The 27,701-nt window shown below is 45.8% G+C and overlaps 2 protein-coding genes and 1 pseudogene across 10 annotated transcripts in view; 1 reads left to right on the top strand and 2 right to left on the bottom strand.

Annotated features, from left to right (window-relative positions):
• Heatr1 (HEAT repeat containing 1) overlaps positions 1 to 3,023 on the top strand; it is a 41,764-nt gene extending 38,741 nt beyond the window's left edge. For 2 of the 3 annotated variants that reach the window (XM_087591139.1, XM_087591140.1), the window contains exons 44-45: positions 802 to 910; positions 1,689 to 3,023. In XM_087591139.1, coding sequence (XP_087447265.1) covers positions 802 to 910; positions 1,689 to 1,777 — 198 coding nt within the window. In that variant the 3' untranslated portion in view covers positions 1,778 to 3,023. 3 annotated transcript variants of the gene reach the window in all.
• Lgals8 (galectin 8) lies at positions 2,733 to 27,297 on the bottom strand. 7 transcript variants are annotated; one of them, XR_015640607.1, is made up of 10 exons: positions 26,973 to 27,297; positions 25,211 to 25,353; positions 22,355 to 22,443; positions 20,689 to 20,899; positions 18,049 to 18,168; positions 17,459 to 17,504; positions 16,110 to 16,136; positions 10,599 to 10,687; positions 8,858 to 9,023; positions 2,733 to 4,298 (listed from the first exon to the last, which is right to left on the bottom strand). XR_015640607.1 is itself a non-coding variant. In XM_087589687.1 (10 exons), the coding sequence occupies exons 2-10, from the start codon at positions 25,250 to 25,252 to the stop codon at positions 4,149 to 4,151; spliced, it is 951 nt and encodes a 316-aa protein (XP_087445813.1). In that variant the 5' UTR covers positions 25,253 to 25,353; positions 26,973 to 27,297; the 3' UTR covers positions 2,733 to 4,148.
• On the bottom strand, positions 20,080 to 20,555 carry LOC148000229 (non-histone chromosomal protein HMG-14 pseudogene; annotated as a pseudogene).
• Positions 27,298 to 27,701: the final 404 nt, after the last annotated feature.

The raw sequence follows: 27,701 nt of genomic DNA, 5'->3' as shown, positions 1-27,701 counted from the left end.
TATTTTAATATTTTATTCTGATTACTATTTAGAAAATCTTGATTAGATAGAATTATGAAAATTATTCCAAATTAGAAAGGGTTCAAAATGTTTTGATTCAGCGGACTCCTATTGACACCTCCTAGCTCCTTGCATTGTTTACGATAGGTAAGGTATGTGGAGAGAAACCCCTCAGCTTTTATTCAGTGCTGAATTGAGACTGGCCTAGTGGGAGTCTTGGTCGTGCATGGACTGCCAGAGGTGCTACATCACCAGGTTGGCACAGGCTAGGCAACCCAACAAACCATCTCCCTCTAGGTCCATGGTGTGCCTCCCTTAAGCTCGCATGTGGCATTGTTTTGTTTTACATTTATATATTAGGGTGGGGGCATAAACGTGCTGTGGTGTATGTGTGGGTCAGAGGACAACTTGCAAAGTCAGTTCTCCTCTCCCCCCACTAAGTGGCTCCTGAGGAGAGAACTCACCACCAGGCTTGGTGGCAGCACCTTTACCCACTGGCTTTTCTTTTTCTCTGTAAAGGAAAATACCGTATTGTTTCCCCACATTTTAAACAGCTGCAATGCTAGAACACAGTTTGAAAAGGTTACGTAGGCTACACTTAGTCTAGATAGCTCTTACTGGCTCCATAGTAGTTATTCTATCGTGGACAGTGAGTGATTACGGTGAGGGTGTAAAAGCACTGTGTGAAAAGGAGCCATCCTCATTCAGGTAAGGCCTCACAGCGCGAACAGCAGTGAACAGCAGTGAACAGCAGTGAAGGACAGACTACAGGGTCTCATTCTTGATGATTATTCCTTGCAGGTGCGGTTTGCAGCCTTGATTACTGTCTTAGCACTGGCTGAAAAGCTGAGAGAGAATTACATTGTTCTGCTCCCAGAGTCCATTCCTTTCCTAGCAGAATTGATGGAAGGTAAGTCTGGAGCCAACAGTGATACAAATACTGTGGCCACAGGTTGTCTATCTGACACAGTGACACAGGTCCTCCGGCACAAATCAGGAGGCTGTCACCTCACAGCCCCCGAGAGCAGCCTACAGCGTCTTTCTGGTGTCTCCCCCTGAGGTTGTACTGCTCATTATAGGCCACAGTACTGTTTATGAAGTAACTCATTGTGTGTGCCATTAAGGGCTCATCAGCTGTCCACGGGGATGATGGGTGTACTTGTTGATGCTCAGTGTTAGGTGCTGACATTCTCTTCCTCAGTACTCAGTGGCTTCACATGCCTGTTTAAAAGAACCTAAGGAACGAGAGGCTTGGAAAGTTTGAAGACTTTAATAATAGCGCTGAGTGGCAGGTGGGGCCGGTTTAAACAGGAACACTCCTAATTGACATGCCTCTACATTGTACCACCCAATGCCTTTCATATTTATTGGGGATGTTAAGGAAGTAGGGGTACTTCTGCATGCGATTGGCTGTGCATCTGGCCAGAAACACAGCCTTTTATGTCTGGTGTCTGGTGAGGGTTGGAGAGCTCCTGGGGCAGAGGGAGCTTGGGTTTGAATGTGTGGCCCCTTCTCGTGGCTTGCTCCTCTTCAGCAGCCAAGAACAAGGACATGCCTGTGGGGAGTGGGGACAGTTGGGGAGCACCTCAGGTCACAGCCTGCTGGGTGCCTCCTGAACCTTGACAGAACAGTGGTAATTAGGCAAGGCAGCTGGCAGGCCCACGTCTAATTCTGGCTTTCATTGTTAGATGAGTGTGAAGAAGTGGAGCACCAGTGCCAGACCACCATCCAGCAGCTGGAGGCCGTGCTGGGGGAGCCGCTGCAGAGCTACTTCTGAGGCGGGAAGCACATCCACCCACTGCCTGTGCTCTGCGAAGAGTTCACATGTATTCTCATGTTTTAATGGGGGTGTGGTGCCATGTTAACTTTTGGTACTTTCACATCTGCTGTTATGTAATGTTTTTACAAAATCCCTGCCTGTCTGGGATGCCCAGGATCCTTTCCTGCCTTTTGTACAGAGTTGCTAAGGAGTAAACCGAATGGTATTTTTATACAAACTGGTATTTGTGTTTATCCTGAGTGGTGTTCTGGATGAGACCAGCATGTTTAGTTTCAGTATCTGAGAACCGAATTCTTCCTTGAAACACGACCTGTCACTCACTGTTCCTTGCAGCACCTCATGGGTGTGGTATCTGTGTTAGGAGCACTACAACCCACAGCAGTGCTCTCAAGAAAATGGCATCATGCAGCAGCATTCAGCAAGCTTCTGGTGACAGCCATTTGGGTTCTGCGTTTATTCGGGGTGGATTGAGAGTTGGAGCAGCTCCTCGGTGCAGCCTGGCTCAGGGCCCTGATGTCTCCGTCGTTCATCTTTTCTGTGTGTGGGGAGGGGCACTGTGCTGCTTGGGAAACAGCCCACACCTGACTGACAGCACGCAGGAAGGATAGAGACACCAGTGCTGGTTTTGAAGTTCTCTATCTAGAACTGTTCGGTGAGGCTGGAAACGAGAGTTCCAACAGAATTAAACCAGTTTGCCTTCAGTATCTCCAACCTGGAGTAACTATTCCAGAGAGAATTCATTCTAAATATAATATAAAACTTTAATGCAGAATTAGGCAAGCAAAAGGACATTTTATAGTTTAGAGATAGAACTTAGCAATGTACAACAAAATGTCTCTGAACCTAATAAATTCCAGTAGCTTTTTAAAAAGACCAGAATCTAAGAACTAAAACTGAATCTATTCAAAATAAGTCTTAATGGCTTTGTATAAAAATAGAAATGAAAATACACTTTTGTATGAATGGGCTTTTATTTTTAACTGAGGGCCTTTCAACCCCCAACATCTCAGTAATGCATGAAGGAAGTAACTGGGGGATTCTAGAGCCTCCTGGGCTCCCTACGAATTGCCCAGTTCCGTCCACCACCCCATATGAATTTTTTAGAGTAAACATAATAAATTTGCATGAAAATGAAGGACTAGCAGTTGCTGCCTTGAGTACTTCCTAAAAAGTAAGATTGCTGATGCTGTTATTTCCTATGTATGATACGTGTATCTGGGCAAGTTGACTGAATACTCCTAAACCCTGGCAAAATGCTATCCTGTGGTTTAATATCATACAATGACCTGATGAAAGTAACACTTCCCCCTCCCAACAGCCAAACCTTTGACATCTGTGACAACCAGTGAAGAAAGACTACCTAGGGCTCCAGTCAAATCCTGGAGGTTACAGGAGTACAGAAGCTATATCTGCTGATACAAGTCGACTTAGCAGGCAGAGCAGTGCTTGACCTCACTGATGATGTGCCGACATCTTCAGACCCAAAGGCACGAGGGCTGGTCTCCACACCAGCTCAACCTTTTCACACTGCCCTCCTGGATCGGTTTTGCTCTGACAGTGCCTGTTTTATATACTCACTGTATACCTTGATGTTAGTTACCCAAGAGGGTTTTTCAAACTATAAACTTCTACCGCGCTTTGCCACAGGCACCCACAAACACCCTGGACTTAATCTGCCAATCAACCAGCAGAAATCTGCCTGGAGCAGAACACTTGTTTTGTCATAATTCAGCGTTTTGGCCTCAGTTTTTTTGCTGTGTTCAGCATCATATATTTTATAAAGTTTAAAGCAGTGAGAGCTAAATAAATGTTATGCAGTCTTCAGTTATGAGATATGATAGAATGTTGATTATGACAGGATTACTGGGGAAGTAGTGTTTTCCATCCATTAGTATATTTTTCTGACCTTAACTGCAAAGGCCCCTAGTGGGGTAAATGCAATGCTAGCAGGAAGACCCTACATCAGAAACTGGTCGCATGACACGCGAGTGCCAGAAAACAGGCACCACACAAGTTGTGGGCACTGCCATGTCTGGCCAGCTCAGAGAATGTACAGAGGAAGTACGCTTGCCATCCCTGTCAGCTAGCATATGTAGTATATTAGGCACTTAGATATTTGTTGAGTGCAGTTTTATAAGAGGGACCCGGTGTGCAGAGCCTCGCTCGCAGTGAGCTGTGACTGCCCCATCTGTTCCTGGGAATTCAGAGGTAGCCACACTGCATGGCCAGGCCTGACAACACCAGTAGGACTTGATGTTGTGCGAGCTCAACTTAACAGTATAACAATGTGGTGAAAGCGAGATGCATTTGACATGGCCAGTATCGGATAAGCCATTTTGTATTTCCAGGGTTCTGGCAGTCATGATAGCTACCAGCTCCTTACATCCAGCAAACGGATATCGCCATCAACTGCTAGTGTGTCGATGCTGCTTAGGTCTTTAAATCTGTGCTTGTACTCCAGGCTGTGCACACCATTTACTGCAACCTTGAACTCTCGGACATCACAGTAAATTATCATCTGAAAAGAAAGGAGGTATACCATCAGTAGCTGCCTTTCATTTTAAAACATGTTTCTTCTATACTAACAGAAGGTCAGAAGGAAAACTATTTGGTTTACTTTGAGCTTAGACACCTTTCCCCAGCCTTCTTCCATTGACTTCACTTCTGAGTGATTTTAAAGATGACCCAAATCCCCAGTATATCATGGTGGCATCTTCTGCTTCAGCCCACTTGTGTCTTATCAGGTCCTTCCCTTAGTAGTCCCTTATCCCCATTCTGCTCCTGGTTCTTCTCAGAAGACTGGGAAGTGTCTCTCCTCATATTTGGGAATTAACAGCTGCTAGTCACTGCCCCACTTCCCACCCCTTCTGATAAGCTGAGTCTTGAACCCTGAATATCATGCCTTGATACTAAAGGTCTTAGTCACAGATAAAGTTCAACTGATAAGGCTTGGGACACTTGGTAAAAAGAGCAGTTACTTGGTAATCCTAAATGTTACATTTCAAACCCAGGACCAGGGGCTAAGGTGTCTTGACATCTAAGTGCACTGGTCTCCAGGTTCTAGCATCCCTCTGTCCTTTTCTGTTACAGGGTATGATTGGCATACCCTTCCCCCAGAGGCTCTTTCCTATATGATCCAGACATTTTGGTTACTCCCTCTCTCAGCCCTCTACCCCTTCCTGTATACTCTGTTCTCTCTCTGTGTCTCTGTCTCTCTCTCTCGCTCTCCCCCCTCCCCACCCCACCCTCCCTTGTCTGCATGGCAACTTCTCTGGCCTTGTTCTTTGAAACCTGTGAACCTGACAGCCATTCCCAAACAAACCTGCTTTTATACTTTTAATTTGGCTTGAATTGGCTTATTATGTTGGTGGAGAGACCTATTACTAACTCTGCCCTTGCTCAGAACATGTTTCCAAAAAGCTTTTTAGGGCCAAGTTCCCAGGCTTTGTGCAGTAGTCAGCATCCTGGCAGATTGATCACTATTGCCTACCCTCCAAAGCACTCCCCTAAAAGGAAACCGAACGTCCAAAGCTAGGATCCTGTAACACCTAGGCCTCCCCTTTGCTGTACACTCTGACACAGAGCTTAAGTAGTCCTGTTGTTGGCTGTACCAAATGTCTACTCACTAAAAAGGCCAGTTTGGTGGCCCTACACTGTGCTCCTTGCCATGTGAAGCATCAGAAAACAGCACAGCCTGGCCTTGGACCTGCCCCATTCCCAGAGATTAAATGAACAATAAACGTGAACCTGCAAAGAAGTAAGTTGAGGGTTTAATCTTTCCACAGCAGATACGGAAAAAGCTACTACGGGAAGTCAGAATAACTGATCAAAATCAAAGTATGCTGTACAGAGAACTGGGGAAATACATTTCCCCAAGAATGGGAGAAAAATCCCAAATTCAACCAGCTGGAAGGGATCTTGGATGAAGTATATTTAATAAGTCTCAGATCAGAGTCTCCTGTTGTATGACTCGCAGAAAGAAGTGGGTATAGGCACAGGGCAGGAAGCCAGGAGCAGTCCTAGCAAGTTCCCTCAGTTGTATCAAATAAATGCTTCTCATAAACAAGTGAGATCACTGGAAAAACAAGGCACATGACTGCAGTCGGCCTAGACAATGAAATGTCCAACAGCAGAGACCCTCTCTAAGTGACTTCAGAACAGCCAGAAAAATAGAATTTGCTGGCTCTTCAGTTGTGATTGCCCTGGACTTACGTCTTCAGAGTTGGAAGTAACCACACTGGCTGGGCTGAACAACATGGAGTACAGTAAAGCTGATTGGTGTCTCCTGAGCTCCGCTGATACAGTGTCTGCAGTGACACAGCCAGTGTAACTTAGTGATTCTGTGCTTGCCTGTGAGGCACTGGGCTCTACCCCAGCATGACTATTTTTAAGAGTGGGGCTGGAGAGGGCTCAGTGGAAAAGAGCACTTGCTATAGAAGCAAGTGAGAGAACCTGAGTTTGGGTCCTATCACGCAAGTAAGAAGAGAGCTGCCCAAGCACCTGTAACTGTGGGAGATGGGGAGTCCAGACAGGATCACTGGGGCTTGGTGGCTACCAACTTAGCCCAGGTTCAGTGATTTCCTGTCTGGAAAAGGCACTGCATGATAGAGTAGGCCTGGGCACACACATATAACATGCACTTAGAGAATCAGGGTAAGGAAATTTGAAGTGCAAGATCCTGTTCACTTGAAAAGAATGGCATAGTGGAAAGATCTGCAAGAACCTCAGGGAAATATACTGACGAGACACAAGTTTGACCTAAGGAATGTTCTTGTGGGAGACTGACAGCAACATGAGATACTCACTGTTGTAGCATGAGCGCTCACAAGAGAAGTGAGTCCAAGTACTGAAGGAGTATGGATTCCACGTGTACTGATCTATCTCCCTTAGGATTTATGTTAGTTTTAATTATGTGTATGTGTGAAGGGCGGACATGAGTACAGGTCTGAGATCTCCTGCACCTGGAATTATAGGAAGCTGTGAACTGCCTGGCGTGGGGACTGGCTGGCGTGGGGACTGGCTGGAAACTGACTTCGGGTCCTCGGCAAGAACAGTAAGCACTGAGTCATCTCTCCAGCCCCTGCTTCATCAAATCTTCATCCAACTTATTAGTTAAATTGGAGGAGGTAAATATTTGAATTTTCACTTTTGTTGTTTTCAGCATTATTTGGTTGTTATTATCTTTTTATTTCAGGACCAAGTTATACCACTGGTTTCCTCTCAGCCACAAGGACTAGCTGCCTTCTAGAGGTGCACCCTACATCATCTCATATATCCTGTCCCTTGCCAACGACAAGCCCTGAGCCATACTTCCCACTTCCAGGGACTTGTTCAAAGTGCCCTAAACCTGGCCTTCCAGCCCTTGCTCAGCCTTCTGAATTCACAACCAGTACCTACACCTCCAAAGGCTTCCCACGTCTAATCTGTATCACTCACCCTCCAAGCGCTAGGCTCGACTGGGAACTGGGAAATAATCCAGTTGCCACCTTCTATCACCTCGATTGTTCATGCTTCAACAACCAATTTGATGAGTCCCAAGAACTCCAATAGTTTAGAACTGTGGCTTTCAACCTGTGGGCTGTGACCTCATGAACAACCCTTTCACAGGAGTCACACATTATGGTTCACAATAGTGGCAAAATTACAGTTCTGAAATAGCAACACTAATTTTATGGTTGGTGGTTACCACATGAGGAACTGTATTGAAGGGTCACAGCATTAGGAAGGTTTGGAGCACATGAGTTTAAAATGTAGCTGGCTTGTAGTGGTGCATGTCTTTAATCACAGCACTCAGAAGGCAGAGGCAGGTGGATCTCTGAGTTAGAGGCCAGCCTGGTCTACAGTGCCAGTTCCAAGACAGCCAAGACTACACAGAAAACAGAGACAGAAAACAGACGAAGAAGAAAGAAAGAAGAGGAGGAAGGAGGAGGAGGACGAAAAAAGAAGTAGTAATAGTAGTAGTCGTAGTCGTAGTCGTAGTAGTAATCGTAAGGCACAACCTAAATTAATGATCTAAAGACCAAGAGCGGTCTAAGCCAGAGAGAAAGTCTGGCATCCATATCCCAAGGAGATGTTACTCTCCAATTAGAAAGCACCTCAGAAAGGTTTTGGGAAGCGCCGTGTATTAACAGTACACCCTGGGGACTAGAAACTGAACGCCTTCTGGTGTACTAATCCTTGACTACCTGCCAACAGGACCGGCTCTTAGAAATACTGCTACCTGGAACTGTGGAAGGCGTGGATAGTGAAACCATGCAATTTTAGGATTCCCATATATCCACTTAGAAGTACACATGTGGGTCTAGGAAGATGATTCATCAGATAAAGTGCTTGCACAGGACCTGAGTTAGGGAAAACTCTGGGTGCAGTGGGATATACCCTTATTCCCAGTGCTGGGATGCAGGGACAGGTGGGTCCCAGGGCTCGCTGGCCAGCCTAACCAATTGGAGAGCTCCAGGCTCAGTAAGAGATGTGTGATGTGTCTCAAAAAAACGGGGAGAGTTACAAGAAGACACTTAACCCAACAACCACCCCTGGCCTTGACATGTGCACATGAGTGTGCATAACTGCAGCATGTGTGTGTGTGTGTGTGTGTGTGTGTGTGTGTGTGTGTGTGTGTGTAAGTAAAAGTGTATCTGTGGTTCCTGTACTATGACAAGGTCCAGCCAAAATTCCCTGGGGCTACACAGCTGTTGTCACTATGACAAATGTCAATCATTCTGGCCCTGCTGTTTGCGCCAATGGCCCATGTTCAGATTAAAACCTCCACGGCCAGTGACCAGCAGCAGATATTGCCTACATAGAGGATTGGGTTTTATTTATTTTTTATTTTTTTTTTAAGATTTATCTTATTTATATGAATACACTGTAGCTGTCCTCAGACACACCGGAAGAAGGATGGTTGTGAGCCATCATGTGGCTGCTGGGAACCGAACTCAGGACCTCTGGAAGAGCAGTCAGCGCCCCCAACCTCTGAGCCAGGATTGGGTTTTATTGAAACAAAAGTTATTCCAGTGTGTTCTCAGGGCTCTTTCCTGTCCAATAAAACAAAACAAAACAAAAGAAACATAATCTTACCTCAAAGTACATCCCAGAACTAAATGGGAAGCAGGTAATGTTTCTCTCCTCTTCTCCCCAGGCATCCTGAAGAAAGGAGTTTCTTACAAACGCTTTCACATTCAGGCGTGGGTTCAAGTGCAGAGCGATATCCCTTGACCTTCCTGCCACTAGGTCAACATTAAAGCTTTAAGAGAGAGAAAGGCAAGCTCAGACTTGAACTTCAAACCATGTACACGCACGCGGAGGAGGGACTTCCAACTCCATATCTGCATGCCGCTGACTCTCATGCAACACGAGACTGGGATCAATGCTGAAGCTGAGGTCCAGCTGAACCACAACTGGGGGTTCAGAACAGGTGCACCCCTTAAGTACTTCAGGCTGCAGGCCTCAGGGTCTCTCAGTGTAGGCATTCTCCAACCTGTTCTACATGACCCCTTCTTGAAAGCATGCTACTACAAATGAAAAGCTTCCAATAATATGGACATCTTGGGAAAAGAGGCGTGCGTTCGTGCGTGCATGCGTGCATGTGCGTGATACACGGGGGTGGCTGTGCACACAGAAGCCAGATGTTGATACTAGGTGTCTTCCAATACTAACTTACTACTTTCATTTTTTAAAGACTCATTTTGCTATTTTTAGGTATGCACATATACATAGCTCTGTACATGTAAGTGCAGGTGCCCGTGGAGGTCAGAAGGGGGAATCAGATCCTCTGGAGACATAGCTCTGTGCATGTAAGTGCAGGTGCCCGTGGAGGTCAGAAGGGGGAATCAGATCCCCTGGAGCAGGAGTCACTAGAGGTTGTGAGGTACTTGGCATTGGTGCTGGAGAGTGACTCTACAAAAGCAGTGTATATTTTTAATCACTGAGCCATGTGTCTAGCCTCTCTACCTTATTTTTTGAGGCAGGGTTGTCTCTGTCTCCCAGGGCTGGGTTGTAGACAGTACATGCCACCACACTTTCAAACAGGTGCTGTTGACCCAAACTTTACCTGCTGACCCACTCCCCAGTCCCACTCATGAACGATTTTTTAAGACAGTCTCACTGTGTACAGCTGGCTGGTGTCACGAAGATTCGCTGGCCTCCTGCATGCTGGGATTAGACATGCACTACCATGCCCAACCCAGAAAAGAGTCTTAAAGCACAATGCTCTGTGTCACAGGAGAGAAACCTGACCTGACAGAACTGGCCTGGTAGAAGTGAAGATATTGTAAAGAGAGACGTGTCCCTCATCTACCTTTGTTTCACAGAGGGAACTTGTCACCTGGAAAAAGATTTACAACTTGTCAGAGCACCTCACCGGGTGAGACAGGAGCCCAGTGGGCCAGTGGTGGTGGGACAACACCTTGACTGGGACTGCTTAGATGTACAGATCCTTGGCCCTCTAAACTTGAATCTTGCCTGAAGATGAACCTGAGAGGGGTCACTGGATCTCTGTCTCTCCCCACTGTGGCCATGTTGAGTAAATCCCTTTTCTGTTTTTCACCACTGATTTGACTAATCTCATTGTCTCCTTGAGGATTGTTCGCTCAACTTGGCTTCTTGGGGTATGGACTGTGACCCCAAGTTTGGTGATACTGAGGCAAGAGGGGCCTCGTGGACAAAGTTTTCTCCTCCCTGGCCAGAACCCGCCCTCAGTCCTGACCCTGCCAGCAGCTCTTCAGTGGGACCTGGCCCTGCCAGTTCCCTCCTCTCAGGAAAGCAACACCAGCTCCAACAGAGCCCAAGTGCACAGGCGCTGGCACAGCAGCAGACTGACCTTTTGGCATTTGTATTCACTTCTCCTTTAACGACAACGGTTCGTCCAGGGCCCATGGAGGCATTCAACCTTGCTTCAAATGGCAGGCTCTGAAAAGGGGCCACAGTCAGAATGAGGCATCTTCAGAAAGGGCTCTTGAACGAAGGCGGGGTTAAGAGTCTGTGAACCCCGGGAGGGGAAAGACCTTTGCTATTGCTATGGTGATCTCAGCTGGGTCCCCTGCAAAGCACGGCCTCACTCAGCACACACAGGGACTGCTTTACAGGACAGAACAGGATGTGGTGTGGATAGCACCTGATACCACCTGCAGGTGCTGTGCCAGCAGAGCTGTGACTGGAACCAAGGTCATCCCGTCTAGTGGGATCAGCAACCACATAAGTGGTTCAGACACACGCCTGAGGGCATTTCAGAACGCAAAGGGCTGCCCTGGCTTCAGCTGGGCTACATGAAGTAGCTAATTAAAACTTAATTTCTTTAGATTCATTTATTTTATGTATGTGAGTACACTGTCACTGCCTTCAAGAGGGCATCAGATCCCATTACAGATGGTTGTGAGCCACCATGTGGTTACTGGGATTTGAACTCAGGACCTCTGGAAAGCAGTCAGTACTCTTAACCACTGAGTCATCTCTCCAGCCCACAACTTAATTTCTATACAGAGTTAAACTGTTGGCTCTTCAAACCGTAGACAGACAGCTGGGAGGTGGATTTTGGTGAGTGGCAGTAGCAGCTCTGCTCTTGGTGTAGAAAGTTCTGGATATGATGTTGCAGCTTTTATTTATTTATTTTGTTACTTTGTGTGTGTTCTTCCTGTGTCCTCCTCTTCTCTGGCTCAGCTATCACCAACTGCCTTCTCTTCACTCTCTGACCCTGCTCTCCTGTCTCCTGGACCCTCCTCCTCTCTCTCAGCCTTTGCAGGTGTTTTATATCCTCCCCTGTTGTCAGAATTCCAGAGGCAACCAACACTGAATGAAGGGCGTAGGATCACTTAAAATGCCAGGCACACAAAATAAGTCACACTACACCCCCCCCCCCCCATTTGTTTTAGCTACTAACTATGAGTTTAGAAGCTACTTCTCCATTCTTTCCAATGCCTTTTCCAGGGTGGGTTCTCAGTTGTCTGATGTGACCTTTCTGTGAGATAAGAAACTAACAGTGATGCTTCTCTTTCCTGTAACTTGGGTCCCACTTCCTGAACCTTTTATACTCCTGGACTGTCTTAGTTTGGAGTTCCTCTTTGAGGTCTCAATCTCTGTCCCCAGCTCTGTGACCCTTGGGCTTGTCGTCCTGACTGGGACACGCAGGATGTGGTACTCGGCACGATCTGTCTTAAAGACCTGCTTAGACCCAAGTCCTGCTCGCAGGCCTGTCGGTGGTTAGGTGCTGAACGTTTCGTGTCTGGGATTGTCTGGCTGGCAGGGGAAGGCAGTGCCTGGTCAAGCTCTCTTCTTTACTCCTTTTGGCTCAGTGGCCAAGGTTCAGGACACCTCCCCTGCTCACCTCTGAGCTTTATTAGTTTTGATGATCTATAGCATTTTGTTTCCTATGGAAATATAAACAAATCCGCCACTCCAACACAAAACATATGCTCACTTCCATTCAGATGTTACCATATCCTTATCATATATAAACTGGTTTAATCCCACAGTTCTTGCTATGACCCAGTGTCTCTCAGCTGCTGTTGTTCCCTTCTCATTAATGTTCAGAAAACAAAGTTTACAGGGCACTATTTAGTCTCTCCTTAAGGGGTTTTTATTCTTTTTATTTTATAAGCATTTTTTTAAGAATATGACTAGATCTTTCTACAATTGCTTGTCCTCTACGATTGTGTGGTATTCCTGAAATGTGCTTTATATTATGCAAAGAATTGCTTCATCTTACTGCAGGAACACTGTCAGTCTTAATTTGTATAGGTATCCCCATAATAGTCATTACTCTGTATTTTTTTTTCAGAAGCAATCTACAAACCCCAACAAGGAAAATTCTTTATTTTCACCAAACATTTTCTCTAAAGTATCTACATCAGATTCAGCCAACAAAAATATCATTTATGTAATGGTAAAAAATGGACTGAGGGAATTGCCTAAAAATTATTTCTAGCAGTTGTTGCTCAAAATATTGACAGAGAGTTGGACAATTTGACATTCCTTGTGGAAGAACTCTCCACTAATAACCCGTTACAGGTTGAACATTATTATAAGCAGGCACTGGGAGGACAAATTTTTCTTTATCTTGCTTTTGCAAGAGGATAGAAAAAAAAGCCAGTCTTTTACAGGCCATGCCTTAGAAAATAAAAAAGGTAAAAGAATTCCAGGCTGTAATCCCATTGGTTGGATTACTCTACTCATGGCTCTCAAATCTGTTAACATTCCCCATTTCCCTAATTTCTTTTTTACAACAATTACAGGGCAAATGTATGGTCTGGTAGACTCTTCTGTATGTTGGGCCCTCAGCTGCTCTTATACAAGCTGTTAAAGTGTCTGTAAGTTTTCCTTAGTTGGAGGCCACTGACCTACTCACAAAGGCTTGTTAGTAAACCATTTTAAGGGCAAGGTCATCGGTATGGTTTCAGTAGTACTCTGAAATTGAGAAACTCGGTCCCTGTGTCCTGTGTTTAGACAACCTGCCCAGCCTGTGGTTGTTCTGAATGACATTTTTCTAATTTCCTCCCAAGAAGCATCTGCCGCTTCACCCCTTTTATTTTAGGGATTGTGTCTGGTATTGAGAGAATATTAATCTGAGTAATAATTCTTATCCCCATACATTTATAAGGCTGTTTGACCTTCCTATCTGACCTTCTGATCCCACACATTTAAGCTATTGCATACTTTGTTTTATCTGAGATAACTTTCCAATTCCTAGAACCTGGGTATAAACTTTTGGAAGTGGCCACTCTGAATTCCAAGCAGCTTCTGTATCCATCAAGCCTTCTATTTCAAAGTCATTCACTTGCAACTTTAATTCTGGCCTCTGATCATTAACAATTGTTTTCCAGAACACATATTTTCCTGTATTTCCAAACCCTTCTGATCTTTAACTGGAGCTTTGCCCTTGATATATAGGGAAACAGTAAGAGCTGAGCAATCCCATCACCAGCATCTCTCTTTTACATAGTCATTATTTCGGTTTCCCCTTTGAAATCTTCACCTATAATTCCTGGATGAACAGTTAATCCTTGGGAAGGCAAACTGCTCCTTCCCAAGACCATTCCTACTGTCCCTGAGGGCAGAGGACCATAACCTCCAATAGTTACTTTATAACACTGGGTTTTTAGGACTAGCGTAAGATGTTTATCTCTGGCCAAGTCTAGAGCAGCACTGCCTGCAGTAGCAGCATGCGTTAGATCTGTGCTACTTAGCTGAGTTTTTTCTGCTTGTTTGTTATTTCCTGGCTGACAAGTGGCAAACGGCTTGTACTTTTGGCTGTGGAGCCCGAGGCTGCCCCACCCCCACCTCCGGTGTGCCCATTTCATTTCCCCAATAGTAAGAAATTGCCTTGGCTATCTCTCTTGGTCCTACATTCATTGGTCCAGTGGCAACCCTTGTCCTTAGAGATGGCCTGGTCACAATTTTGTTTTGAATGTCCATATTTCCCACAGTTACGCGCCAGGTGTTTTGATACCAGAGACCTACAGTTTGACCTATTACATTAGTGTGGTCTACATTAGAACCAATGTCACTTGTATTCTTTATCCATTCGTCCATGGGTGCTGCCCCTGCCTTTAGTGGTCTTAGGGTTTTTGTTTTACGTTTGGTATTTGGGTTTTCAAGTGCTAATATAGTCCAGTATAGTCCTATCTACTGCTGAGATCAATCTTTGTAAAAAAAAAAAAAATTGTGACGGTTTCTTCAGAGCCTTGTATAATCTTTGTAAATGATGTGGGCTTCTTTCCTGGCTCCTCAATGTCACCCCAAGGTCTTAAAGCTGCTGGATGACACTGTTTCATGACCTCGTCTTCGAACCGCACCTGTTCTTGTGTATCACATAATGACCTGCGCCTGTCAACTGCTTTCCCACTTCATTCATTCCCTTCACCCCACTGCAATGTTCCAAGTCTGCATTTTCCTCTCCACCATAACCACCATACAATGAGGGCCAGCCTCCTGTGCATGCGTTACCAGTCCCCTCCAGTCTTGGGGGAAACGTCTATCAAGAAGCCCAGTTATTTAGAGTTTATTTCACAGGGGCAGTGCATCCATTAAGGCATCATTGCCTCTTTAGAAGCTTCAGGTCCCTCATTCTGCAGCCGCCGTCCTAATTCATCATAACCTGCGGATCAGCCCCGTGAGCAGGCATGTGCTATCTAACTTCTGGGAATGCTGTGGGTGGTTCCGGGGACCAGGACTGCCTATCCTCAGAAGGTTCCGTGGTTTTAACTATGTCTCCTGAAAAAGGCTTTCTCATCTGACCATTCTTCTGCTTCTCCATTTCTTTGGCTTGACTGCCGTCTGACACAGAGTCCCTTTCCCCTTTTCTACCTGGTAAAAACTGCCTGGGTCAGTCACTGGGAGTGAACCTATTTGTTCTCTCTCTCCCCTTTTAATGTTTGATGCTTTTTTCAAGTTTGTCTGCCTCTACTCCAAAATTTCTCTAGCTGTACAGCCAACTCTGTTACTTTTTTCAGAAAAGAGAGGAACGAACCCTCTTGATTTTCTTCCATTTTCTCCATTTTTTTAATTCCCAAGCTTCTCCATTCCCACCCTTATTTTTTCCAGTCGCTCAGAATCTTTCAACCCTTTAATAAGCAAAATAGCCTATAAAGAAGAAAATGAGAGGGAAAAAACCTGCTTCTGAAAACCATGCTGAGATGTTCTAACAGCCTCAGCAAACACCCTGTCCGCTTGTTGAAACAAAGTATCTGTACTTCCTTTTCCTGCCATTTGCTCTACAAAATCAAACCTCCCATTCTGCCTAGCCCTACCTTGAGTGCCAAATGTAGCTTTTCATAATTTTTTGCTACTTTGTGTGGGTTCTTCCTAAATTCTTCTCCTGTCTCTTCTTTTTTTTTTTTTTTTTTTTTTGGTTCTTTTTTTTTTCGGAGCTGGGGACTGAACCCAGGGCCTTGCGCTTCCTAGGTAAGCGCTCTACCACTGAGCTAAATCCCCAGCCCCTCTTCTCCTGTCTCTTAACAGTATCTTCTTTGGCTCAGTTCAGCTCCTCCTGGCTCAGCTATCACCAATTGTCCTGTCTTCTACTCTCTGACCCTGCTCTTCTGTATCCTGGACCCTTCTCCTCTCTCTCAGCCTCTGCTGGCTTTTTATATCCTCCCCTGTTCTCAGAATTTCAAGAGGCAACCAACACTGAAGGGCACTGAAGGGTCCTTTAAAATGCCAGGCACACAAAATAAATCATTCTACACACTTTTAGGAATGTCTTCACTACTGCCACATGACAGGAAACAGTTCTACAATAAAGCATAGGAAGGATGCAGCTGCCTTCAAGGTTCAGCTGTTCACATTCTAGGTTATTTACAATATATTTCATATGTAATAACCAAGCAAAAGTACTCACCAAATGGAGCTTGCCAGACTTTTGTATCTGGTGGAAGAAAAAGAAAAGTGAGAACTACCTACTGGGTGACTGAGGTTTGCAAAGGAGCAGTTTGCTGTGGCTTCATGTATCAGTGCTCTATCTGCCTTGGAGTGACACGGGCACTGTGTTTCCTGACAGGTACCGTGGAGCTTATGAAGGGCAACAAGGTCTAGCATCCTCATGTGAACACTTTATCATCCACAAATTAATAGTTATTCAAATGTCTAAATGTGAGTTTCAAGTGCATCTTACCTGTCCTCCCCAAGAACTCTCTAAACACTGGCATGTCTTGCCTACAGGGATAAGACCTGCTTTCTTAAGAACAGCAAAGTGTCAATTGTAAACTGTTCTTGTTCCTGTCGGGAGCAGAGAATTCATCTGAAGTGCACCTGATGTTCAGTATTTACAGGTGCTTCACGCTAGTACCTCTCATCAAGCCAGGGAGACAGGGTGCTTTTTACAGACACCAGAGTGGTAATCATTTAAACTAATACGCTACATGTTAACAAAAACATAATGCCCAACACCAGAAAACAGTATTTCTCTTGGCTCTTTACTGACTAATTCTAGCCTGACCTCACATTAAAAACTTAATTTAGGAATCCAGGGAGAGAGTTCAGCTGGTAAGGATCTTGCTACGCACCCACGTAAAAGCCAGGCATGGGAGCTGCACATCTGTAACTCCAGCACTGGAGAGACAGAGGAAGGCTGGCCCCTGTGGCGAGCAGAACAGCCAGTTTAGCCAACAGGGAGTCCCAGGCTCAGTGAGAGACCTTGTCTCAGAAAAACAAGGTGGAAGAACTGGGAAGACGGGTCCAAGGCTAAGGCACTTGCAGGGCAGCCATGAGGACTCAAGTCCTCAGCACCACATACGTGCTGGGCAGGCATGGACGCCTGCCTTCAACCCTAGCACATGACAGGATCTCTAGGGCAAGCTAGCCACTTAGACTAGCTGAATTGGCCAGCTCCGGGTTCAACTAGGAGACCCTGCCTCAAAAGGTGGAGATTAATCAAAGAAGACATCCAATGTCTATTTCTGGCTTCGTGCCAACACACATGTATACATGCACACACATACTACAGACATATACATGCAAAATAACTTTTTAAAAGATGTAGAACAGTTGATTTAGACCTCAGAGTTGACTTCTAGCCTACCTGAACACACACACACACACACACACACACACACACACACACACACCTGCATGCATATGAACACATACAGAAAACTCCATCATTAAAGGGAGAAAAGATCCTTCCTTCCACTGAGGGTAACTAAGAACATTTTAAACTGATGGTTCATAGAATATTTACATTTTCTTTACTTATCTGTGTCAGTCCCAGAGTAGATGTTTCCATACTCTGTAAATCCTGCAAAAGAACATACATTAATTTTAACATCCATTAGAATATCTCTTTAAAATATTGAACATAATAAAAACTTATTGGTGATACTGAGCATGGAAAATTATTGATAATTATGCTTTTTAAAAATGCAACTCAACAGTGGGGGTCCCCCAAACTGGCGAGAGTTTGTGAGAACAAGATCTAATGTTCCTAAGAGCTGGGCACAGCTGTTGAGAATTACACCGTTCACAGCATTGGAAACAAGCTAGCAATGTCCGGGAAGCTTAAATTTAGATACATAGAAAACTGTCTTATAGGAATAGTTAGTTATTCACACCCAGGGACAGGAGATTCACGCTAACTAACCAACTGGTAGGCTCACTCTAGATCTGAGGTCCTATAACAACAAAAGCATGCTTAGTGGGCAGAACCCAACTAGGTCTGAAATAGTTATATTATTTTTACCTAAATGGAAGGTGTAAATTAAAGGAAGTTTCTGCCATTTGGTCTGACCAAACGTGAAAACACTGTCCCCGAAGCCCCCAGGGGTGTGTGGAAGGGCACTGACCGAGCTGAATCTGAACCCGATGGAGTGAATGTTCACTTTGCCGTAGATGCCCAGTGTGTCTATCTTCTCTGGGTTGATCCTGTGGGCATACAGCAGAATGTGCTTTCCATTCACAGCCACCTGGAGAGACGCAGAAGGCGATGCACTCAGAGCACAGTGATAGGTAAGTCCTCATCCAAATAAGTGTCTCTTACGGGGTGGGACTGGAGCTGTGGTACAACACTTGCCCACAGTGTGAAGTCCCAGGTTTCATCTCCAGCACCACAAAACTGAATGAATGAATGAATGAATGAGATGACGCCTCAGGTTTTTCTCACAGATCTCTGCTTGCATTGTGGCTGAAAGCAGCAACCTCAGTAGCAGAAATTCTGAACTTTTGGAGTACTGTCTGAGTAAGTGCCTGACTCATCTCTCCAGACACATACATTTGGATGTTATGTGTGCTCCCCATGTATCTATCTGTGTGTGCCCAGGAGACAACCATGCGCAGGGCCCCAAGAGCCATTCACGAGGTCTGGAAGCCTAAGATGCAGGTAAGCTCTGCCTCCTTGTGGTCCCAACCCTCTTTCAGGGCTACAGTCTGACAGCCCCACCTCTATGGGAGGGACAAGAAGGCACTGAGCTCACTCGGTGAAAGCACGCAGCAGCCAAGCAGTGATGGTGCTTTATCCCAGCATTTGGTGGGCAGAAGCAGGCAGACTCCTGAGTTCTAGAACATCCTGGTCGACAGAGTGAGTTCAAGGCTAGCCAGCACAACTCAGAAAAACCCTGTCTCAAAAGACAAACCCCCCCACCCCCACACACACACAAAGCAAAGTGACGGTAAGCTCTCTGACTTATTTGAGATTTCTTATCTCGGGGTGAGAAGAGCCTCACTCAGTGGGCTACAGTTGTGTGAGATGGGAAGATTGTATCTGTGAATCTTCTACACAGGACCTTCAAATGCCAGGTGGTGTACCTCAGATTCCAGGAGGGAGACATGAGCAGCCCGTAGTAGGGCCCACAGTAGGACCTTTGAGTGAGCTTTAAAAATCCCCATATACAACAAACCCAGGGCAACAACGGGGGGTACAGCTAGATTAAAGACTGAAGGGCATAGGACAGCAAACCGAGGAGCACAGGGGGCTCCAAAGGGCAATGTCCCACAAGGACCTGGACCAAAATGTGCTGCAAGACCTCCGCTGTACAAGCCCTCTATGGGTTTGGGGGTTGGCACTCTTAGGGGCCTCTGGAAGTCACTGTTCACAAGGCCCTCAGGGCTCTACAGCAGTAGCTTGCTGAGAGACTGGGCATGCCCCTTTGAGGTGCTCCCTGTTCACCAATAGACGGGTCATGCAGACTTTCCCACACTTCAGGTGTGGGATTTATTTGTTTGTTTATTTATTTTCATAACTGAGATTCTATTGGTCAAGGAGCAGAGTACACAGACATTTCAATTCTTATCACAGGTACGCAAACGCTGAAGAGTCACATTGCGTTATGTACGCAAACAAAGAGCTACGTATTGTTTCCTCAAACTTGGCAAGTGTCCATAAGACCTCTCATGACAACCAAATGCTCATAATCCTCAGTTCCACCAATTCACAACACCACAGAACAGACTCAAAATCTCCATCTTTCACTGCACATTATCACAACTGTTAGGAAAATGGTCTGCCATGACAAAAGGCATCACAGTTCTGACAGGGCGAGGACCAAAGACTGGCTTTCTTACAAAATGGCTCTACTAGAAACACTGGACCAGATATAACTGAAAAAATTCCAGACACGAATGCATGACTGAGACTCCAAATTGCTATTTAGTAAGCTTTGTACTGTAGGATATAGAACCAGCCCCCTCTACAGAATGTTATGGTGACCCTCAACACAGTCACAGCCTCTCCTGATTCAGTATCCTGCTATTTTCTGGTTGTACCAAAAATAAACAACCAGCAAATGATTTAACCTCTTTAAAAAAAACATTTACACTTAAAAAAATGGGATGGGGTGGGATTCCCTCACCTTTTAAAAATGTTTCTAGAGCTACTAAAAAACTGGCATTTACAAAATGGTTGATAAAAAAATATTCCTCTGGATTGTACAAGAAGAGTGGCAGGGACCACTGACAGACGTGATGGAAGCTTAGTTGGACTTGGTATCTTTCTCTTCTCTGGTTTTCTGTCTCTCCGTTGTCTGCAGGCAGATCTGTAGTCAGCCACGTCAGCCTGTTTGCCCTTCGCTTCCCTCTTCCCTTTTATCTGCACTTTTTTGTCTGATGTTTTTATCCTTTCCCACTTTTCCGGCTTCCTGTCCACCTTGGCAGGGGCGGGGCTTGGCCGATAGCCTCAAGGAATGGAGCTTGGGCTCCGCCTTCATCGCTCTATCCACACTAACCTTCCTCTTGGGCACCATGGCCTCTCGGGGTGGGAGATGCATGCACTGGATCTGTCATGGAGCCATGAGGGGCAGTGGGACACTTCAGGTGTGGGTTTTATAACCCACTCCCCTAACCGTGACATGATCCAGAATTTAGCCCTCCTGGAAGAAGACCTAAGAATGTCTCTGTTCTGCATCTGCGTTTCCATCTGAACGGTGACATATAGTTCCCCACGCCATCCCCACGCACGCTCACACACCCCCTTTCTCTCTCTTAGCACCTACCTGGAATTTGTTCTTTAGCACCATGATCACAATCTCAAAGGACTTTTCTTTTCTGAAAGGCATGTCGTGGGTGATCTCCTCCCAGCCCCATTTCTCATTTGTCAGTGTGTTACAAACAATGCAGTTGGACCTTTTGAAGCGAGGGTTAAAGTGGAAGGCCACATCAGCTCTCGGCTTCAGGCTGTTGCCATGCTGAAAGTCTACTTGGAATCTGGGCAAGAGCAGAACAGAACCACGTGAGTCTGCAAAGGTGAACCATGGGGAAAGTACAAGCACCCCCAACCACCCCCACCCTAGCACCCCCCATTTCATCCACAGGACCTACAGGGCAGCCTGCCCATCTTCCCCTTTTCTTTCCTCAGTAACAGAGCCCCACAGCATGAGCTGAGTTAAATGGACCCAGAATAAGAACTTCCCTCTCCTGCCTGTCTTGGATGCTGGCCTTATCTGTGTTCAAATCTGCTGATGAACAGAGGGCAGATGCCAGGGAAACTCCTGGTCCAAGAGTCTGTTCAAAGCAAGCTGTACCTGATCCCACCCACTTCTGCTCCACCACCTCACCCCCTGCTACGCATAGACCACCAGTCTTTCAAAGCACGAAAGTGAGGCTACGTTTTTGGTGAGGGTTCTCATCATGAGGCCTGCTCCCACGGGTACACTCAAGGGGTCTCTGTAGGATAATTTCCATACGTCACTCAAACCAATCATGTCGGCCTCTCAGAACTGAATCCAGCTCTGAATGACAGGATCTGAGATGGCTACTCTTCCTTGTGAGCTTGACCAAATTGGGGGTCACCCAGGAGACACACCCCTGGGCGTGTCTGTGAGAGCATTTTCATCGAGGTTTGATTGAGGAGCGAAGACCCACCCTAAATGTGGACTGCAGCATCCAAAGACTAGAGTTCCTGACTGAATACAGAAGAGAGTGAGTGAGCTGAGCCCCAGCCATTTATCTCTCTACTCCCTCTCCATGGACACAATGTGATCAGTCGCCTCAAGACCCTGCCACCATTGCAGAGTTGCTCTTACTGCCAGACATTCCCAACCGGGATGGACTGTACCCTCACATCATGAACTGAATGAAATAAATCTTTCTTCTCTATGTTGTTTTTCTCAGGAACAAGAGAAGTAACACCCTGAGTTTATTATACCCAAAGCAGACACTCAGCAACACCATGTCTTGTCAGCAGCACCACCGAGAGACTCTCGAGAGATGCTGTGACAGTGCTAAGACTGTGCTGAGACTTTCTGTTATTCAACAACCCCGCTTTTCCATCAGTGTATCTGTTTGTTTTGAAATCAGACTTACAGTGATGATATAAAAAATTCCAGTAATCAGCTGGGTGTGGTGGTGATGCCTTTTATCCCATACTCGGGAGGCAGAGGGAGACAGATCTCTATAAACTCGAGACCAACCTGTCTATAGAGTGAGTTTTAGGACAGCCAAGGCTATGGAGAGCCCTTGTCTCAAAACAAAACAAAACAAAACAAAACAAAACAAAACAAAACAAAACAGAACATAACATTCCAGGAACTTTCACCCTATAACTCCTTCTCCTCACATCTTAGCAGGGCTGTTAGTGAGGCAGAGAGGCCTCAGAGCATCAAAATGTCCTCTCTAGTCACGGAGAGACAGCTGGCCTTCCATCCCACACAGTGATCTTACCTTTCTGAATCTTTAGGAACATGGCCACGGATCACGATCAAAGAGCCAGGCTTCAACTGCTCAGTAATGGTACTGACATAGGGGATTGTCTAAGGGAAAGACATTTTACAAACGTTATTTTCATAAGTGAATAAAGGCAATTATGACCAAACTCAGTGATTAATGTATCTAATAAGACATGACCTTGAACTTCTGACTCTCCCGCCTCTCTGCCTCCCAAGTACTGATAAGAAGCTGTCACTGGAGATGAGGCGAAAAATACTGAAGTAGATTAAGCAAACATGAGGCAAAGTGCTGCCCTCCAGAGGCTGGCTCCTGACTGAGTCCTACACTTGGGTTTCCAAGAAGGCAGCCGTTGCCCTAGGCAACAGGAGGACACATGGACTTCCTCCCTAGGTGTCTAGAGTGCTCCTGTATGTGAGACAGACAGCACCTTTGTGACCAGCCACAGTTAAAAACCCTGAGTCTTCAGTTTCCCCAGCAGACAACACCACCTTAGTGTCACACTGTGGCGGATCTAAATGGCCCTGGGGCACGTGCTGGATTCCTCTGGACTCTGCCCCGGCACTCCTTCCTCAGGCAGAGTTGCTCTCTGCCCTTTGGCTGTAATAACTCAACAGCTAGAAGATCCGCCATGCGCTGGTGACCTCAGGCCTCAGGCCTCAGGCAGGGGCCTTAGGGAATCTGGTTCCAGAAGGAGCCATTCCTCAGCTCCAGCTAGGGTTAATGTGGATGAGTCCAGCTGAATATCGAGAGAGGCTTAAGTTTCCACACGTTGGGTGTGGAAGCTCAAGTTGCACTTGGGAAGCTGAGGCAGAGAGACTGATGTAAGCTGGAGGCTAACCTGGGCTACAAAGTGAAGTGTCCGTGCTCATCTCAACAAAACAAAAGCAAGAGTGCCTAGAACAACTACAAAGTCTATGAGAAGACAATAATGAAATGCCTACAGATGCCGCTTGACTGCCTTTCTGGTACAGAACAAAGGCAATGTCTTCAAGTTACTCACTCGATTTGAACGAAGAGTGACTCTGGCTTTTAATTTTTAAAATTCTTTCAGTGGAACTAATGAAAGAAATATACCAAGTAGAAAAATGAAAAAGACACCACCAGTTACAATGTGTACTTTATCTGTTCTAAGAAGCTTTAACACTGACAGACGTTATACCAGTCTAGACCAAGAACATTAAAACATTCATCATAAGGTCAAATGAACAGGAAGCAGTTCCTGTCTTCCACTAAGTACAGGAAAAAAAAATCACATGCACATATACTCACAAACACACACCACATACATATGCACAAGCACATACTCTCTCATACACATACATACATACACACACACACCCCACATAGGTCTAGTCTTTTTTCCAGTCTACAACCTTGAGATGTTTTTAGCTACAACATGCATAAAACCACTTTAAATGTCTTCACTGATGTCAAATTTTGCAAACCTTTTTTAAACCCATTGCCACATAAGGCTATTTCTCCCCAAAATTCAGTTTGCTTGACATGGTTCTTAAAACCTTTCTTTCACTGTGGTACTGAGAGTTAAGGGGGGGAAATCACAGCTATATTCTCAACACACACAACCGGTTCAGTGACTTTTGACATTTCTACTGCCCAAGAGTCTCCTAGGGGGTCACAAAAAACCAGTGGCTCTATATCAGGTCTCTATCAACAGTGTGGTGGTAAAAAGAAACCAGGCACATCTAGAGAGGCTCACTAGCACTGAAAACCAAAGTAGGCCCTTCACAGGTTTCTAGAAGACCAGGATGTTGACTGCATTTTCTAGCAGTTAGTCAGACTCTTACCAGCAGCCTGAACTGGACAACATGTTTTGCTCAGGTCTCTTGCCTCTAGCTCTTGACACTTCCCCTGCTATACTTCCAAGCAGTGTTGGGAGAACAGAGGGGAAATCTGAGACGCTAACTTCTTGTGGACAGTTCTCATTTCAAAAACACCACAAAAAGCTGGGTGTGGTGGAACACACTAGTCTACAATCCCAGTATTAGGGCTTGAGGCAGGTGGATTTCAAGTTTGAAGTCAGACTGGATAACACAGCAGTGCCTTATCTTAAAACAAGCAGAAACAGCTAATAAATGAATGGACAGGGAATGGGTGGATGGACAGTGTGGCCTAGTGCTATAATATGCCCAAATCATGAAGCCATACGTTCTATCCTCTATACAATAGATGGATGGACAGACAGACAGGTGAAAGAAGGATGAGGCCAGTATAACAGCCCAGCACGTAAAGGTGCCTCCTGCCAAATCTGACCACCTGAGTTCAACTTTCAGGCCCAAATGGTAGAATAGAACTCCCCAAAAGTTGTCCCCAGACCTTTCCTTCATGTGTGTGTTGTGGCATCAAGGTTTATGCGCATGCGCACACACACATACACACACACACACACACACACACACACACACACACACACACACACCACAGTAAATAAAAATGTTATAAAAACGAAGGGAAGACTAGGAGAAGCTGGGAAAATGGTTCAACTGTCAGAAACCGCACTGGCAATTCACAATTGTCTGTAACTCCAGTTCCACTCACACAGAGACACACGTGCAGGCAAACAACCAATGCCCATAAAAATAAATCATTAAAATTGTTTAAAAAGAAGGGAAAACTATGTAGAATAAGAAATGCATTTTCCTTTGAAAGTTATGTTTTTAAGGTCTGAGCCAGCACCTGTCACAGTATCAGTCTCCCAGCTGGAATGCCCTGAGTGCTAACTTAATCGTGTTCATGCCTGGCCCTGGTTGAACTTTAGAACCTGAGTGTACTCGCTGTCAATCCTACTACAGGCAAAAAAACCCCAAAACTTTGCTAAAAATCTGTTATTACCGGGTTATAGATGATATTTTGTAGATTGCTTAAGGACAACATTTTTCTTCTTCAACTTATTGATATTGTTGACTGGAGTCTCTCTTCCGTATATGGGCTTTACCCACTCTTCATTTAAGGATTACTCAAAGTAATAACTTGTCCTGTGTAAAAGAAGAACCGTGCACAGTTTCTCTTCACATCAAACTTTCCTATGTCAATTAAATTCCTTTACTGATGGTTACCAGACAACAGTGAGTATTACCAAAGACCTACCATATATTCTTAATAATGTATTTATACATAAAAGAGCCACCAAAGAGTGGAACTAATTAAAAGGATAGAGAGGTATGGCCTTGTTGGGAAAACTGTGTCACTGGAGGTGGGACCAAGCCAGGTCCAGTGTCTCTCCCTTCCCGCTGCCTGGGAATCCAAATGTAGAACTTTCAGCTACGTCTCCAGCACCATGTCTGCCTGCATCCCACATGCTCCCCAGTCGTGACGACCATAGACCCAAACCTCTGAAACTATAAGCACGCTCCAATTAAATGCTTTCCTCTACAAGTGTTCCTTTATATGTTTCCATTATGGTGTCTTCACAGCAGTAGAACAGAGGCTAAGGCATCCTGTCAAGATCATTTTTAAGGGCTAAAGGCACAGATTGAATAGAGAGCTTGCCTAGTGTGATGAGGCCCCAGGTTCTATGCCAGCACCGCAAAACCAACAAGTCAAAAGCAGTAAATACAAATAAAATACAAACTAGAAGGTCAGTGGCCATTTGCTTGAGCTCAGTATGCCTGAAACCCTGGGTTCAATCCTCAACACCTAACAAAAGGTGGGGAAAGGGTTTGGAGGTGTGGCTCAGTGGTAGAGAACTTGTCTAACAAGCTCAAGGTCCTGGGTTCAGTCCCTAACACACAAGACACAGACCCCTAAACTAAAACAATGGCAAATATCACTCGAGCAGTGCTTTGACAACAGTCATTTAACTTTTCCTATTTGAGTAGGAATCACACGGTGGGGCTGTCCTGAGGATTAAACTAGTTTACATAGTAGAAAATAGCTCAGTATGTGTCAGCTGTTACTAACAGAAGACGTTGGTTTTCTTCAGCCAGCCAAATTAAATAAGTTGAGGGTGGGGTGGGGGCGGCATAGTTACTCCTCTGAATACTAGAAGCACTGTTCTGCATCCGCCTGGTTTTTAAAAGAGTGCATGCTTTGCACTTTCGCAGTGTCCTTACTACCTCTAGGCTTGATGGCTCAAACCAGAACCAGGCCAGAAAATGAAACTAGAGTTTCCTGTGGTTTACTTCCTACAATTCCTTCAGGCTGTTAACAATAGGCACTCGCTGAATCGCTTTTATACCGGAGAACAGAAAATTACATCTCTCTTGGTTACACCCCTAAAGACCACCCTAGGCCCCTACCTAGCATCTGTCATTAACTCATTTTAGTCAAATCCTTTGAACCTTTCATTCTGTTCTGTGCAATTCAGGAAGCACGAACACGAGCAAAAAGGAGACAAGAATTGCCATTACCACATCCATAATTGATAGCTTGCCTAGAGAGAGATCAAGATGACCTAGGCTGGCATTAAATAACTAGTCTCCGAAGTCTCCAGGCATGTCTCACCGTCACAGCCACAACAAGCTATGACTTAGGTTTTAGGACGATCCCCAACCCAGAGAAATTGCGTTTCCCCGTGTTTAACGTTGGCATCGAATGACTCAGCAGCCTAAAGTGCGTGTCTAGAATCGCGCAGTGTGACAGAGCTGTCAATCACCTGTCCCCGGGCCTGTCATTCTTGGGGATCCAGGTGATGCTCGCCTTTCCACGGCAGGGGAGCCGCCCGGCGAAGAGCCCTCACCCGTGGCAGGTAGCGTTGTCCCAACAATACGGTCCGATTACAAGCCTCAACCTACGACCGCTCCCGGTGTCTGGTGGCCCGTGCGCGTGTCACGACACTCGAACCTCCCTTCGGATTCCAATCCGGGAACAGTGATATCCCGATGCCCCTGAGCCCGCAGTCGCCAGGACTCACCCCAGCCAGGTGGTAGTAGGTGCTGCGCTCCGACGTGTGTCCTCTGTCGGACGCCGTCCGGGTTCCCGGAGCGGCTACAGGCCGAGGGCGGGGTCAGCCTGCAGCCGTTTCCGTGCGAACGACTGCAGGGGCGGGGCGTCCGAACGCTGGGAGTTGGGGCTGTTAGGCTCTTCCTGTCACCCACGCAAACTACTGGCTGGCTGCGGGAGTGGGTGTCTAGGCTTGGGGTATGGCTCACCTCACGTGCTGGAAGCACCCAGGTTGATTTCCATCCCCCAGCTCTGCACAAATCGGTCGGGGTGCACCCAGCCCTTGCGATGTGGAGGCAGGAGTATTATAAATTCAATGTCATACTAGAGAATTTAAGGCATTCTCGGTTACTCTGGGACAGACACACCATCTCAAGGGTGGTGTTAAAAAAACATTTAAAGAGTAATCGTGGCGAATGCTTCCTTAGGAAACAGTTTAGAT

The sequence above is a fragment of the Rattus norvegicus genome, chromosome 17 (assembly GCF_021556685.1).
Source record: "Rattus norvegicus strain SHRSP/BbbUtx chromosome 17, alternate assembly SHRSP_T2T, whole genome shotgun sequence".
Classification (NCBI taxonomy): domain Eukaryota; kingdom Metazoa; phylum Chordata; class Mammalia; order Rodentia; family Muridae; genus Rattus; species Rattus norvegicus.
The sequence above is the reverse complement of the archived record's forward strand: the minus strand, read 5'-3'. Positions and strand labels throughout refer to the sequence as shown.